The 16,139-nt window shown below is 37.9% G+C and overlaps 1 protein-coding gene across 1 annotated transcript in view; it reads right to left on the bottom strand.

The window, feature by feature from the left end:
• Nucleotides 1-9,999, bottom strand: part of RXFP2 (relaxin family peptide receptor 2) — a 61,142-nt gene extending 51,143 nt beyond the window's left edge. Inside the window, exons 1-2 of the mRNA XM_049647539.1 lie at nt 9,902-9,999; nt 8,869-9,005 (exon numbers count right to left, since the gene is read on the bottom strand). Coding sequence (XP_049503496.1) covers nt 8,869-9,005; nt 9,902-9,999 — 235 coding nt within the window. The remainder of the gene's footprint in view (nt 1-8,868; nt 9,006-9,901) is intronic.
• Between the last annotated feature and the right edge of the window lie 6,140 nt (nt 10,000-16,139).

The raw sequence follows: 16,139 nt of genomic DNA, 5'->3' as shown, positions 1-16,139 counted from the left end.
CTACAAGAAATATTACTACAGGTTACCAGTATGGCTATAATTAAAAAAAAAAAAAAAAAAAAACTACTGGGGCACCTGGGTGGCTCAGTTGGATAAGCATGGGACTCTTGTTTTTGGCTCGGTTCATGATCTTGAGGTTGTGAGATCAAGCCCCGTATGGGGCTCTGCACTACGCATGGGGCCTGCTTGGGATTCTCTCCTTCTCGCTCTCTCTCTCTGACCCTCCCTCCTCCAAATAAATAAATAAACCTAAAAAAACGCAACACCATCATAAACTATTTGGTGAGGATGTGAGGCTGTGCAAAGTCTCACACACTAGTAGGGTGTTCCTTGGAGCGACTGCTTTGGGAAGCCCTTTGGCATTGTCTGGTAAAGTCGAAGCCTTAAAAACCTGACCAGTCTGCAGTTTGACTTGTAGGCTTGTGCCCACGGAAATGCACGCACATGTGCACCAAGAGACTCAGACAAGAATATTCACGGAAGCATTCTTCGTAACAGCCCCAAACTGGAAACCACCCAAACATCCTTGAAACATAAGATAGATAAAAAGTGTGGCGTATTTATCGGCGGCATACAATACAGTGCTGCAAATGAGCAAACTAAATCATTCAACGCGGTTTCAGATCAAGCACAGGCAGAGGACGCTTCTCCTTTACTTTTTAGAATTGCTGCGTACTCTGTCAGGAACATGCGCCCGGCGGCCCTGACTTCTGAGGTAATAAGACACTGAGGCCTCTTCCTTCAGCCTGTGCTGTTTGTTCTCTGCCTCTGAAATGCCATTTCTCTCCTGGTTCACTTCCTCACTCTTCACACCCGTTAACAAAAGTCATTTCTGTGAGAACTTTCAGGATCCCCTCCAAAGTTGTTCCGAAGTATGAACTTTCCCAAAGCATCTTATGCGTATCCCTATTGTAGTATTTATGAGATTTTATGATTATAAAATATAACACATATTTTTATATCTATATTATATATAGATATATATTCTATATCTCTAATAAAGTGTATATATATATGTATATATGTATATACACTTTATTATAGATATCTTCCTTTATCCTGTAGTATATCGTGCCCCTCTTATGGAGAGGAACTTACTTTACCAGTTTTGATTCTCTCACTGCCTAACAAAGTTTTCAGTTTTTAGCACATACTATATGCCTCAAAATTGCTATGCAAACTGAATTATCATTTTCAGGGGCGGCCATGTTGTTTCCATAACTGGACTACATACATATCCCTAAATTCCTGTATGTGGGGTGGGGAGCACATAGCTACTTCACGTCAGAAGTGTAGGCCAAACTTGAGTGTACATGTACATATGCCACCCATGTGGGTTAGGTGCATGTAGAAGCTTTATGTTCATTTCTCTTTTCTCATTTATCTAATATCAGTACTTCAGGGGGTTTTTCATGTTGGCATTTTTGCTTAAAGTTACCTACCATGGAAGAGGAGACATGGTCCGGTGTCTCCTAATTTCCAGGTAGATTCTATGTATGTTGGGGTAAGGTGGTCCACTTTGGCTTATTACAGTATATGCTCTACGTCTGGGAATCAGGTTATAGTACGAGTAATTTCCTCATGCTTTGTTCTTTACAAAACTCTTGCAATTCACTCAGACAATGGACAAAAATCACACTGCATTTGCAAAACCCTGTGCTCTTAGTGAAGGCAACTTACTTTTCCAAGTAGATCATTTTAGCATTAATTAGAGTAAGAGCGGCATTTGTAAGTGGGGAATGGGAAACAGCCATAAAGGAATGGTTTCTGAATGAGGAAACAGAGTTTTTCACTAACACTCAGCCTGGATTATCCTTTTCTTAACTATAAGTAAGTTTACCTAAAGACTCGCTCATCTCACTCCCACACAGAAGTTAAGACTTTTGAGGGAATATCTTTGCAGTGGCCCTCAAGAATGGAAGTGAATCCATATCTTTTGAATTTCTTATATTTCATGAATTTACATGAAAGAAAATTAAGAGTACAAATATCTACAATAATAGATATACTATTTTTAGCCTATCTGGTTGAGAAAGAAAATCTCAGGCAAACGTGTGACTAAGAGACAGAAGGCCGCCTGGGTGGCTCAGTCAGTTGAGCGTGCATCTTCAGCTCAGGTCATGATCTTACAGTTCAGGAGTTCGAGCCCCACATCGGGCTCGCTGCTGTCAGCGTGGAACCCGCTTCAGATCTTCTGTCTCCCTTTCTCTGCCCCGCCCCTGCTTGTGCGCGCTCTCTCTTTCAAAAATAAATAAACATTTAAAAAAAAAAAAAACCCGGAGAGGTGGGTGAAACGAGGGGAGGAAGGGAGTGAGGAGAGGTCCCTAAAATAGCACTCTTGTCCTCCTACAGGCAAATGACTAGCCCAGTGTCCACTGGCTGGACGTGGATAATGAAACGTGGACGTGGGTATCCACGTGGTCATGGATAATGAAAGCCAGGTGATGAATGAAAAAGAGGATCTTAGTCTAAATCAGAAGAGATGTCTCCCTAGCCACTTGTATCATAGGTTTAGGATTTCTTTCAAAAAAAAAAAAAAAAAAAAAAGGAGTGGTAACATTGACTACTTTACAGCTAAACTTGCATATTAATTATACTTTCTTGAATCATACTATCCATTAAGAGGCTGTGTATTGATAGACAACATATGTTCAGCTATTCCCTTGCCAAATATTTAATTGGTTCTTATCCTCAAAATGAAAAAAAAAATTCAAGTTGAATTAATATGTAAAATAATGCAGGTAAGCCCAATGAACATCCTGATATGAACAAAAAATTAGCAAGGAATGAGCATATCTTATAGGAAACAAGCCTACTTATATTTTGATGCGCTAATGTAATATCAGTGTTTCCAGAGATGCGATCCATAGGGCAGGTTTATCAGAACACCTGGGTTGCTTCTATACTGTGCAGAGCCCTGTGGCCCAGCCTAGATCTGTTGAATCTACTGGGGGTGGCATCCTAGAATCTATTTCCTTAACGTCATCACAAATGGTTCTTCGAAACCAACAATCACACCAATATGGCTGAGGCTAAGGGGTTATTTGGTATGTTGAGGGCCAAAGGCCAGTGAGGATAAGGCAGTGACTTGAACACAGTTCCGCTGATCCTAAATCTAGCATCCTTGCCACACTCTGCTGCCTCCCCTCCCCGAATCCCTTACACCTGTATGGCACTTCCCTTCGCGACTCCAAATCTCCGGTGTGTGGCCACTAGGGTCCGATGTCTGATAAAGCGAAATCTAAAGAATGAAACTACCTTCTTTTCTGAGCTTCTGCATCAAGGTGATCCGTTGTGAGCAAGTTCCGAATACGCTCCCCACAACACACTCTTTTCCATAGACACAAAAAAGATGGGTATCGTGTTTCTTCATGAAAACGTCAAGCTCATAGCAGAGAGAACTCTCCACAGTATGTGAAGAGACAAAAAGTCACTGGAGTGAGAGGAGCTAGCCCCCCAAGGTGGGCAGGGAGCTGGGACTGGTTGAGCATGAGGATTGGGCACCAAGCCCATCTGTGAAAGCCCAGCCAGCAGCTGTGTGAACCTGCAGACGCGTGTGCTGGGACTGAGCCCCAGGCGATGAATGTAAATGTCTCCGTCTGACCCCCCAAGGTTGTGGACTGGATATCACCCTGCCCATGTCAGCAGTGGAAGCGGCAGCGGTGCCTTGCAAACCAGACATGAGATTTGGAACTGGGTCACCCACGAGGTAAAAATCGCTGAAACCTGAACATAAACTCCAGCTCAGACCTGAACACTTCCATGGGCTACACTGCAACAATTCTGAGATCCCTCAAAGGCAGAGGTGTGCAGGGGAAAAAATCCCTCTGACTTTATGAAAGGGTGCAGGGCTCCAAAAAAAAGGGAGAATTCATACCTGGGGAATTAGATGATAGTGCTTTAAAAAGCGGTTTAAATCTGTATTTATTTTCCAAAGAAATAATGGGAGGAATAATTTCGTGAAGTAAGAAGGGAAGTTTATAAAACCAGAACAGACAGATTTAAATACAGTTGGAATTATTGGAATGGAAAATATAGTCACCGACATTTTAAAAATATCTGAACGAATTGAATAAAAAATGAACCAGAACCACAGAAAGGGAGAATTCGTTAAAATAATCTCTCTCTTTCTCTCTCATCGAACACTTATTTTGGTAATACAGAACTTCCCTGAGCAAAGAAAATAGTCATATACCACTGGTGAGAAAAATGTTGGACAGACAGCTGGTAATCCGAATAGGGTGATGGCTAGTATAGATCTATAACGCCTTAACAGAAACCGTTTGGAGAAATGTATTCCAGAATTTATCATTCGTTTTGGTTTAGAAAGTTAAATGATACTTAGGCTATAAATGACATAACATTCTCTGCTGGGTCTAGGGCAAAATCACATGAGCGAACACATTAATATCTGTGTATATATCACAACGTATGACATTTTGCAGTAAATTTATAAGTGAAGACCTTAAATAGTTTCTGGTAAATTCTAACCACATTTTTTTTGGCAAAAGAGTTCAAACTCTCAGTTTTTGGAGCTCTCTGCATTTCAGAATTGTGGAGAAATCACCATGGACCCCCAAAACGAGTGCAAGGTGGGGTTGAAGTTATAACAAGATATAGTACATGTTTGCTTGTGTTTGAACACATGTTCTAGCAATCTGAGCAACAGAAATGATGACTGCTGGCCAGGCCGGGAGACGCTGGGGCTAGACACAAATAACAGAAAGGGGACCAGGGTCTCAAGAGGAACAAGACAGATACAAGAAGACCTGGAGAGGAAGCTCAAGAATGACAAGAGGCCATCAAAGGTGAGGAATACCTGGGAAAGGAGGAAACTGAGGGGCAGTTGGATTCCAAGGGGAAATGACGAGGCGGATGCTGACGGTCAAAGTGGAGCAGAAATGGGAATTAGGGAGCATGAAATGGGAAAAGCATGAAGCTTGAGCTGGAGAAGGTAAGCACTCAAAGAGTAAGAGAGTTGAAAAGTGGAGGCAGGAAGACAAGACAGAAGAGGTCTCAGAGGCCAGGAAACCTGGAAAAGACCACAGTGAGGAGGTAAGAGGGAGAAACAGCAGCCAGAGAGGCCGGGAGGGCGTCTGAGACAGATGTGTGCAAAGGGGAGGAGAAGAAGGAGTTAAGTGTGTCAGGAGATGAATCTAAGAAAGGAGCACCGGTGGGGGTGGGTGGGTGGGGGACTCAGGGGGAAGAGAGAGGCCTAAAGAGGAAAAGAGGTAAGGATGGAAGCCAGAAGAGTGCAAAGGAAGAGTAACCTAAGACAAGTGGTCTATCATTGTATCAACCTCACTGAATTTATTTAAAGGCTTTTTACTTGGTAATAAAGTTAATTCTTCTACTGCAATTCCTTTCTAATCTTACAACATTCAAAAGTTTATCGAACCACGCGAGCATTAAAGCAACCATTGCATTTTGATTTGGGAGCACGTTCCGAGGTATTTAACACAGTTGAGCTTAATTTTAAAAGGATTTTTACGTGTTTATTTATTTTTGAGAGAGGGAGAGAGAGAGCGCACAAGACAGGGAGGGGCAGAGAGAGAGGGGAACAGAGGATCCGAAGCAAGTTCAACTGTCAGCTTGGGGCCTGAACTCACGAACCATGAGATCATGACCTAAGCCCAAGTCAGATGCTTAAGTGACTGAGCAACCCAGGCACCCAGCAGACATAGTTTTCATCCAGATGTACTCAATGATTGGAAGTGTGGGGTGAGAAATTGATGTGTGTGAATAAAGCAGAGAAGACAGGTGTATTTTTTGTTTCCAGATAATTCCCTACTATTTCTCATGTAAAACAAGCACATTAATTTTTTCTGATAAATGTTAAGTTATATGTTTACCAAACAAGTAATAGGTTCTTAAACGTATATATTTAAGATATACATACGTTCCTAAAAATGCTGTGCGTTTATCATTATATAATTATGGACACAAAAACTATTCTAATTAGTTGAATTTTATTCAGGCTACAGTTTTCTAGGACAAAAGTGTGCCATTTTTCAAAACTAACTGATTTGAAGGCAAACCAATTTTGTCTCTAAAATTCAGGAGACAGCCAATTTTGTTAGTTCAAGTAAGAGTCCTTAAAACTCTTGATATACCTGGTCATATTTATTTACCATAAGATAAACAAATGAATAAACATCTGTTGCAAGATGTATTTGGTTAGTGCCTTTAGAGAGAACACATCTCAAATAGCTTTCGCTTCTGGTTTTCTGATATTTTCTGTCTTCCTCACAGAGGGCTCCATTCAGGTAAGTTTCTTTTTCATTAGTGGTGCCCGTGTAGCCTCTCTGTATGGCTGGCCTGCAATGTAATAGATTTTCACAGCTACCAGCAGCATGATGTAATTGTGTGAAATTAAAATTTAGTTGGAAAACCTTTTCTCAAGTGACAGCAACCAATTAGAAGCGACATTTCTTAGAAAAAGGAGCATCCAACGCGAGCTTTGAACTTGTCCATTAGGGGGCAGTCAAATACTGCTCACTTCAAAATGTTAGGCCCTGTTTTCAATGACTTCATTTTTTGAAGGTTAGCAAATTTTTTGAGTAGCTAGCAACCTAGAGTTACCCAGTAGCATTGTGGGCACTTTATGTTTTTAATTTCCCATATAAGCCCATGTTTTCAGTTTGTAATATTATCCGTAATTAATCCACAAAAAACTTGTTGGGGAGGAGGTGGCTTGAGTCTGATTAACAAGGATACCCAGTGAATAAATTGATGATAAAATACATGTACAAAGTTATCATAAGATATGTTATCTTTACTCATCAGTTAATGTCTGTAGCTTGTTAGCCAATATCACTAATCCCTTAGACACTCAAGGGTGATGATGGCCAGAAGAGAAAAGGTAAAACATAATGTCTGCCTTTTCCTTTTGTTTAGGTCTGACCTAAAAAATTATGACAAATATTTATGTAAATTTAAGAAGCAATCTGTGCTCTTACATAATTCCGGATGACTTTTCTTTATTATAGCCAAACTACTTTAACTGTCTATAATTTTATTGTGAAAAACTTCCACTAATTATATAGCAAATGATTATTATCTTTATAAATAGGAATAAGATATCAAAGGATTAACATGTCTAGCTTTGAAAATAATGCTAAAAAGAAAGGGTTAAATTAGCAATTGAAATGAAAGGTAAATTGGAAAATAAAAATTTCCGAGGAATTACAATGAAAATATTTATCAGGTTGGACTGTGGATCTGAAACATGGCCTTTGCTTAGAAATAAACCCAAATCATCTGTTTAAAATTTCTTTCCTTTCTTTCTTAGTTTAAAGAACACCATTACATTGTGGTAAATCTTAAAACATTATTTCAGTAATAGATGTTTTTCATCTCATAAAAATTTTGTTCACAAAGTCAATTAAATGTATTACCACAAGCAATACTATCCTTTATATTTTATACATATCCTTTATACCATATATATTTTATACCATATATTTTACTAAAACTGGTTAACTATATTGCAATTCCTGTACAGTAAAGAATTAAGGGTACAGATTACCTCTACAAAGTGTATTGGATCCAAGAAACTTCTTTTTAACTTTTATTCTTAAAAATCATATAAAATTTAATATTACAGATATGCATAGGATATAAATTGAAGGAAGACCCTAAATCAAAGAAATAGACTGCTCTCCACAAACGTATTTCATGTCAAGTGAGTTCATATATTCCTTGTCTTTAAGAAACACATAAAGCAACACTTAAATGATAACTTAAATTTTTATGTAAAGGAGATTAAAATGCAAAATAAAAATCATGCTAACTGTATTAGGATAATACTTTAAAATAATCTGAAGAAAATTTTAGTATTTCAAATTCAAACTGAAATTGAAATACTTTAAAAATCTTCTATTTGTTAGAAGTTTGTAAATAATTGTTCATAAATAACTGCATTTTATTTCAAGATTAAAAATACTCAATTAAGTTCATTTAATGAAAACTGAGTATTTTAGAAACCTAAAACCAATTTCTCAGAAAACAAAAATCATTTCAAATTCTAACTCTTATTCTCAGAAGTTTATCAAAATTCTTTAAGAAAGACTAGGAACTTAGACACATTTTGAATAATAATAAACCCAACATGCTTTGGATATAATAAATAGATACAAGTGTACAAGCTCACAATAAAACAAGGGTATATTTTTCTTTAAAACCAGGTGAATATTAATTTTTTTCCTAAGAAAAATGCCAAGTTATAAATATGGATGAAATAAAAATGTTTAAAAATCAAAACCAGTAAGGAGAGTCCTTTTGTACATTTGTAATGATTTTATTTTACATAGGTTTGCTCTAAGGGAGAGATTCTGATTTTTAGATTTGTGGCTTTTTCTTTTCCTTCTTTCTTTCTTTGTTTTTTTTTTTTTTTTTTTTTTTTGGGGGGGGGGGGGGGCAGTTCCCAGGTCAGCTATGTTAACAACGAAACATAGCAACTAACAATTACATACATTTTATGAAGATATTTCAACAGGTTGAAATTTCATAAGGCAAAATTTTAATTTTTTAATTTGTCATGCTTGTTTTTTTTTTTTGTTTTACAAATACTAAGAACTATTTTCGCCATTATAATTGATATATTCCACATTGGTTTTAAAAAAATGTTTTACTTACAATTTTAATAACGTATAAAAGCAAGTTCCCATGAAAAATTTGTTGCTGCTAGAAATTGCTAGGATGGGACTACAAGCAATTAGTGGTGATGACAATGACAATGTAAACTGGGTGTCTGTTTCTCAAACGCTGCAATGAGTCTATTATAAATATGCTAGAACTAAATAGAAATAGCCTATTTTCTATTCTTTTGGAATTGCACTCATTTAAGTGAGAAAGTAGCAGACTTACCTTTGACATCGATCAGGATGATGAAATGAAGTAGAAGGAACATTGCAATCAGTCTGAGGCTGAAGAGATGTTTAATACCAGAAAAATAACAATAGGTTTTCAGCAATTGAAGTGTTAGATGTATCCTCCTTATACCTCTGAAGGAGTTCTGTCATAGTAACTTCGGTGCCTCCCATGTGTCTGAGCATGCTCAGAGCTAGAACCTTACTGGCATTGAGGGGAGAAGGTCTTGTCACTCTGCAGCCTATCTTTTTTGCTCTTTCTTTTTTGTTTCATATTAGTTTAAATCTGCGGTTGTATTCTTGGTCGTTATTTCCTTATAGTATGGACAGAGAGACATAAATAAGACTTGGGCATTATTAGATAAGAAACATTGTTTTAAATCACTTAAAATTTGTTTCCCCTCAAAGCATGTAGTGCAATTTGCTCTTACTTAAAATCTAAACATACACAGTTCTTGCATATGAAGGGATATAGATTTACAGTGAAAAGGCGATGAAACTCTTTACAAGCATATTTTTAATGCAAGAAGCAAGTGACAAAAAGCTACTTACTGACAAATACATGAAGAACACGTATTCAAACGCTTTTCAATGTTTTCAAATAACATACAGAAAGATAGTAATAATGAAAATATATGGCCTTGGGTTTAATAGTTATTGTAAAACATTTACACAATGTTTTAAGCATTTACTTACTCTGTAACCATATTCCTTTTTTAAAGTGGATAATTTTAGTGGATAATTTTGCTTTCAATGCTGTGTTGCATGCCTATCAGAAAACATTAATTACAGTTTAGTTCTTACATCCTGAAAGTGGCTTGTAAGACAGCACAGTTAGTGCAAATTCAAGTATAGGAAGGGACTTTTGGTTGATCCTCGCATAATCAGAAAGATTTCTACAAAACTTCAGTGTAGAATTCTGTTGTCAGAGTTTCACTGACTAGGAAATGCCTATGTAGACATATATAAAACAGCTTGCAGTCCTAATTTGAATGGAGGATTTTGTAAGTGAATGATAGGGATTCTCTTACATGTCGTTATTAATCGTGTCATTAACAACGCTGTTTGAAAAACTGTCCAGTGATGGCTGGCCATTGTGGTCACTCATCATAAGAGACAGAGTTGTCATTGTTCTTTCTTTCTTTCTTTCTTTCTTTCTTTCTTTCTTTTGTTCTTTCTTTCGTTCTTTCTTTCCTTCTTTCTTTCCAGGCTTTGATAGAATAAGGATTCAAAAGGGATTTGAAAGGGAAAATATTTTATCAATCACATGACGTGTTAGTTCTTTCTCTTTTAAGAAGTCAGCTCAATTCTCCAGATATGTTTAGATGTGTTTGTTCTCCTCTTATTTTTCAAACCAAGAAAGCAACAAAGAGAATCAAGTACTAGATGAGAAGAAAAATTTCAAAATCTTTCCTTACATTTCAGGCACCTTTTTTTCTTCACTAACCTCGAGGACTTTTTAAATAAAAATTGCCTTACTTCACTTAAAAAAATCAGGGGGATCACTTTTTCTTCTAATTTGTGTTCTGCCATCAAGAGGATGGTTGATAGTTTCTGGTATTGAAACTTTGGGCATGAATTTGTAAGTGCAAGTAAATGCCATGAATTGCCCGTCACAAATCTATTGGAAATTTAAATATATAGTCCATGAAAATACAATTTTTAGAGCAAGAATTGTCAAGATTTCAAAGAAATTACCAGACTTACTCATGAAAGAAATAGAGTTTAATTGCTAAAGAGTTGAATCATCATCCCTTTGTGTTAGGCTTTTCAGAGTTAATCTTTGAAATATTAGCGTTCAACACACACAGTTCAGAACCCAGTAACTATAAATAATAGTTAAGAATATCTTTGATTCATTATTGATTTCTAAAGGCAGAAAGTGTAAGAATTAAAACATGTTTCAGTTAGTATGTTTTAACTTTGATTTTGAACAGAAACTGAAATGGCTGATATGTGCACAAGGTATGATGTATGTGTTTAAATGAGGGTGGATGAATTTCCTCTTTCCTTGGAGACACCGCTGGGGAGGAAGTTCCAGAGAGTGCTTCATGCAGAGCTGGGAAGACACTAGGCAAGCCAATTCATCCCCAGATACTAACGTCAAATTTGCACAAATGTGCTTTATTGATCCTTACCTAAATCAACTTATTCCTCCATTCCAGTCTCCTGTGTTAGTACCCATACTCTCAGCAATAGTAGTAAAAGCTCACGTAAATATAGCATTCACTGTAGAGCATGATTCAACATAATTCTGGATAATTCGAAGGAGTTTATTTACTGTAAGTACTGATTACCTAGTTCTGTGGGGGTGGGTGGGTAGGGGCATTTTCTTAGTTTCCACTGTAACTCTTACTCATGTCTTAGACATGATTGTTACACGTAAAGCTCTGAAATCCAGAACATAATTTATTTAAATATAGCCAGAAAACCCTGATTTTGACACATATTTAGAAAGATGTGATCATTTTTTATGTAGGCTATAATTCATTATCTTGCCAAACTAATGTTTTCAATCAGGATATTTACTAACCATTCACTGTACTTAATGCCAACATAGGCTTGAAAACACCGCTCCCTTCTACACATTACCTTGGTTTTTATTCCCCAAACCTGATCCATTAGCTGTTTGCTATCATTTTCTGTTTGGAGGGAAAAGGATATAGTGATATTCAATGAATGAGTTATGTTAATAGATAATATTTTCCTCAAAAAGATAAGTTATACAATAAAAAAATATCAGAATTCCAAGCTCATGATGGCGGCCCAACGATGGCAACATTCGCTTGAGTCGTCACTATACCATAAATAAAGTTATAGTAAAACCTTAGTAATTCTGCTATGTTAGCTAAGTATTTGTGGTGATAGTTATTGTTAACCTTTCTTCACGAGATTATGTCACTAATTCATCCTTCAATGAGTGATATTTTGAGTAACCTTTTCAGTAGGGGTAACAGGTTTATATGCACCCTGTTGGCAGTGAGCAAACAGAACTGAATCATGTGATGTCATTAGCATAAGCTGTCAGTCAGTTACGCAAACCAGTCCTGAAATAGGGCCCATTTTGAGCAAGAAAGTCTAAGTTAAGCTTTCTAACTCTGATGTTCAACGTTTAAAATAATTTAAGCCATGCTCCATTTATCTGGGAATCTCAACTCTTGGCAAGCTCCGCTTTTAGGAGCATAGCTATAAACCCAGAGTAAAAAATATCACCAAGGCAGCCACTCCTGGCAGTGTGGTAGAGTAGAAGCTCTGAAAGGCCTTCTTGCTTGAAAATAATAGCTCCTGCATAAAACAAGTTTTACTGCATTTCTGAAGTCTCTGAAATGAGGGGAATTAAGTGTAAGAGGAAAACACAAGACAAACCAAACCAAAATGCTGAAATGGCGATGAATAGCGGTGACCAAATAGAAAAGGCAAGGTGCTCCCGCAAACGAATGTGGGTATCAGTGCTGCACCTTTTATTTAAGTTTATTTATTTTGAGGGGGAGAGAGAGTGTGTGCACAAGTGGGGCAGGGGCAGAGAGAGAGGGAGAGAGAATCTCAAGCAGACTCCGCACTGTCAGTGTAGGGTCCACAGTGGGGCTCAAACTCATGAGCCGCAAGATCGACACCTGAGGTGAAGTCGGAAGCTTAACTGACTGAGTCACCCAGGTGCCCCACAGCACTGCAACTTTTATTTTTATTTATTTTATTTATTTATTTATTTATTTATTTATTTTAATTTTTTTTATTTTTTAATATATGAAATTTACTGTCAAATTGGTTTCCATACAACACCCAGTGCTCATCCCAAAAGGTGCCCTCCTCAATACCCATCACCCACCCTGCCCTCCCTCCCACCCCCCATCAACCCTCAGTTTGTTCTCAGTTTTTAAGAGTCTCTTATGCTTTGGCTCTCTCGCACGGCAACTTTTAGACCAAGCCTTGGGTCGTGGCAAGTTCTGAGGCTTGATGTTAGCCTCCTTAGAGGATTCGGCTGAGCATTGTTAAAGGCAGTGCCTCTTAGCACCATTCAAAACAAATATGAACCTTGTAGGAAATATCCTCAATTTAGATTCTTAGGGTTTACCCACACTACCATCAACCACACACTGGCTCATTATCCAAGATCAAGCGAGCACACTTGGGTGAGAGTCGGCAGAAATAAAAGCAGATTTAAAACCCTAGCCTTTTCAAGTATTAAAATGATCAGTTATGGAATATAAAATATTTAAAGAAAGAGATATATGAAATCACAAACATGACTAAGAAATAAGAAACCATTCAAAAAAACCAAAGAGAACTTTTAGAAAAGAACAAGTCTTGTAGAACTTAAGAACTCAATGGGTGGGTAAAATAGTTGTTAAGACGTAAGTTGAAGAAAAAAGTTGTACATTGGAATAAGGAGGTGAGGAAATTATCCAGAAGGTAGTATAGGAAATGAAAAAAATTAAGGAAATTAAGAGATTTGAAGGAAAGCGTGAAAAGTTTCCACATACAGATAATTAGAGTCCCAGAACAAGAGAATGAAGAAGACATAATATCTGAGGAGATAATGACTGAGAATTTTCTAGAAATGATAACATATAAAATTTACAAATATGGGAATAACAATATCTATCAGGCAGTACAAGTAACAAATCCCCTTCTAGACTTTCAGCATTGAAATTGCATAATATCAGATGTACAGAGAAGGCTTTAAAAGAAACCAGAGGGGAAAGACAGATCACCAACAAAGGGAATACTTGAATGCTAGACTTTTTAAAAAATTTTTTTTAATGTTTATTTATTTTTTGAGAGAGAGAGAGGGCATGAGAGGGGAGGGGCAGAGAGAGAGGGAGACACAGAATCTGAAGCAGGCTCCAGGCTCTGAGCTGTCAGCACAGAGCCGGACTCAGGGCTGGAACCCACGAACTGTGAGATCGTGACCTGAGCCGAGGTCGGACTCTTAACCGACTGAGCCACCTAGGTGCTCCTAGACTTCTTAACAACAGAGATGGAGGCCAGAATAAATAACACAGCACTCAAAGTTCTGAGAGAAAAGAGCTGGCAACTAAAAATTGTGCACCGAGGAAAGCTATCTTTTAAAGGGAGTATAAAATAAAGTCAAGCACAAGATATGCTAGAGAGTTAAATAGGAACCAAAATGAAAATGCAGATAAGGAGTTCAATGGCATTTCAGGGAAGGGAACATTCTGCTTGAGTTGCAGAGACAATTAGGTGAAACTTGAACCCTGCCCATCTTGAATAATGGATTGCGATATTAGGAAGTAACATCAACTCTTCTCACAGTGATAATAAGATGCGCTCAAGTAAGGCTGAAGGGAGAAGAAAGCTAAGCAGATTCTTGTATTTGTGTAAAACTGAGAGAATCCTGCCCACACATACATGGCCAGGACAACAACAGGAAAGATATTCAGAGTGTATCAGAGGTATTATGATACAGCATTGCTCCTAATTCTTCCCCTCCCTGTGAAAGGACTATACACGCCCACTTTTTTTGTTTTTTTTTGCCATGTGATTGGCAATACTTCTTATAGGTGGCTCTGGTCTATTTTCCTTTGGCCATGAGACTGGTTTTGACCAGTTCAATGTGGCCAGATGTATCATGTGCCAGGTTCCAGCAGAGGCTTAGAAGTCCTCGTTGTGGTGTGGCTTGACCTTGTATGGTGTGACTTCTTAGCCCGAATGAGAGTGGCATGCCGCATGCTTGAACCTGAGCCGAGCTAAGCCCAGAAGAGCCACAGATGACCGCAGACCTATGAGCAACGCATAGATGTTTATGGTTACAAGCCACTAAAAATTTGACTTTATTGTTGCTGTTTTGATTGCCACAGCAAAACTTAAACGGATAGATATGGAAGTCATGAGTCCTGCGGTTCGTTATTCAGGACAAAAACTGAAGGCATTGGCCTAGAGTTACGTGCTATGTAGGATGAGTAAGTTTATGCACGAATCCCATTTTTCTTTGCAGAAATTTTCTTCTTTTGGAATACCCTCTTTATTATATAGTATTCCGAAGTTTCTTAGAGTAAATTATGCAAGGATTACTTCCAGAGAAGACATTCCCGCATTATACGCAAAATGATTCCTAAACATGAACTATATTCTTTGATTTTTCTGAAATTCTCTGTAATATGATTGAATTTCAGTATGTACTTAGGAAATAGATGCTATTTTCTAGTGCCTACGTATTATGAGCTCTAAGTGCCTACCTTTTAAAGCTTGAGGTAACATAGAATAAATTAGAACACTATTTGATGACTGCTTTCATTTTCAAGTCTGTGTATTGAGTTTACCCTGAATGAAGGTACTTTTATTTATAAAGTACAATCATGTATATTGCTGGGTAATTATCTTTGATTTAAAGTGAAAAGTAACAAATCATTTTTATCTAGATTCTTTTTGAAGTCATTTAGTCAGCCCTTCATTTTATAGAATTACACAACCAGAAGCCTGGCAGAGCTCCCTTAAGCCCTCAAAGCAGCTGGAATGCTCACAACGGCCATTGCTCTCATCTTCTTCTCACGCTTTTCCCTTTGCTTGAGTAAGAACACTGATCAGTGTTTCTTCAGAGTATTACTTCACATTTTGACAGCTTGATGAAATATTCAGAAAGGCACCCAATCTGTTGGCTTCAGATGGGAGAATGAGCAAAAGCAAGGCCCCACACAACCAATAGATTGGATCATCTTGGACAGCAGAGTTAACTGCTCGTCTTTGGGCAACCCTGTGACAACTCATGACGTGTGTTTTTATTTCATTTGTTGACATGTTCATTCAACAAACAGTTACTGAATTTAAATGTGGTTTAAGCTGAAGAGTGAGGGAGTATGTCCTGTATGGAGGCCCAGAGTGAAGGGGGCTCTGGGGGGAAGCCAAGAGCTTGTGTGGAATTGGAATGAGCCTCTGAAGTGTTTTTTAAACTGTGGAAAGAAAGGTAGACTTCTTGTGGCTAGAAGGGGGAAAGTGTTGAGAAGCTTTAATCAAATAGAAGGGGAGAGAAGTTGGCGTGGCTACTGTGGAAGGTGAAGTGGGGAGGATGGTTCCTGAAGGCTGGAGGACCCATCAGCTCTACCACAATAGCCCACAGGGAGGCATGAGCCAAGGCTGTGGTGGAGGAAATGGAGAAGAGGGAACAAATGCAAGATACATTTAAGAAGTAGAATTGAGGGGATATGATGACCAATGAGACAAAGGAATAGAGGGAAGCCTCAGGTGACTCTCTAATCTTCAGACTAAGCCATTTGGTATTAGAGCTAGGAGGAGTGTCTGGTCAGACACAAC

This window comes from Panthera uncia (genome assembly GCF_023721935.1).
Source record: "Panthera uncia isolate 11264 chromosome A1 unlocalized genomic scaffold, Puncia_PCG_1.0 HiC_scaffold_16, whole genome shotgun sequence".
In the NCBI taxonomy this organism is placed as follows: domain Eukaryota; kingdom Metazoa; phylum Chordata; class Mammalia; order Carnivora; family Felidae; genus Panthera; species Panthera uncia.
This window is presented reverse-complemented; position numbering and strand designations above follow the sequence as displayed.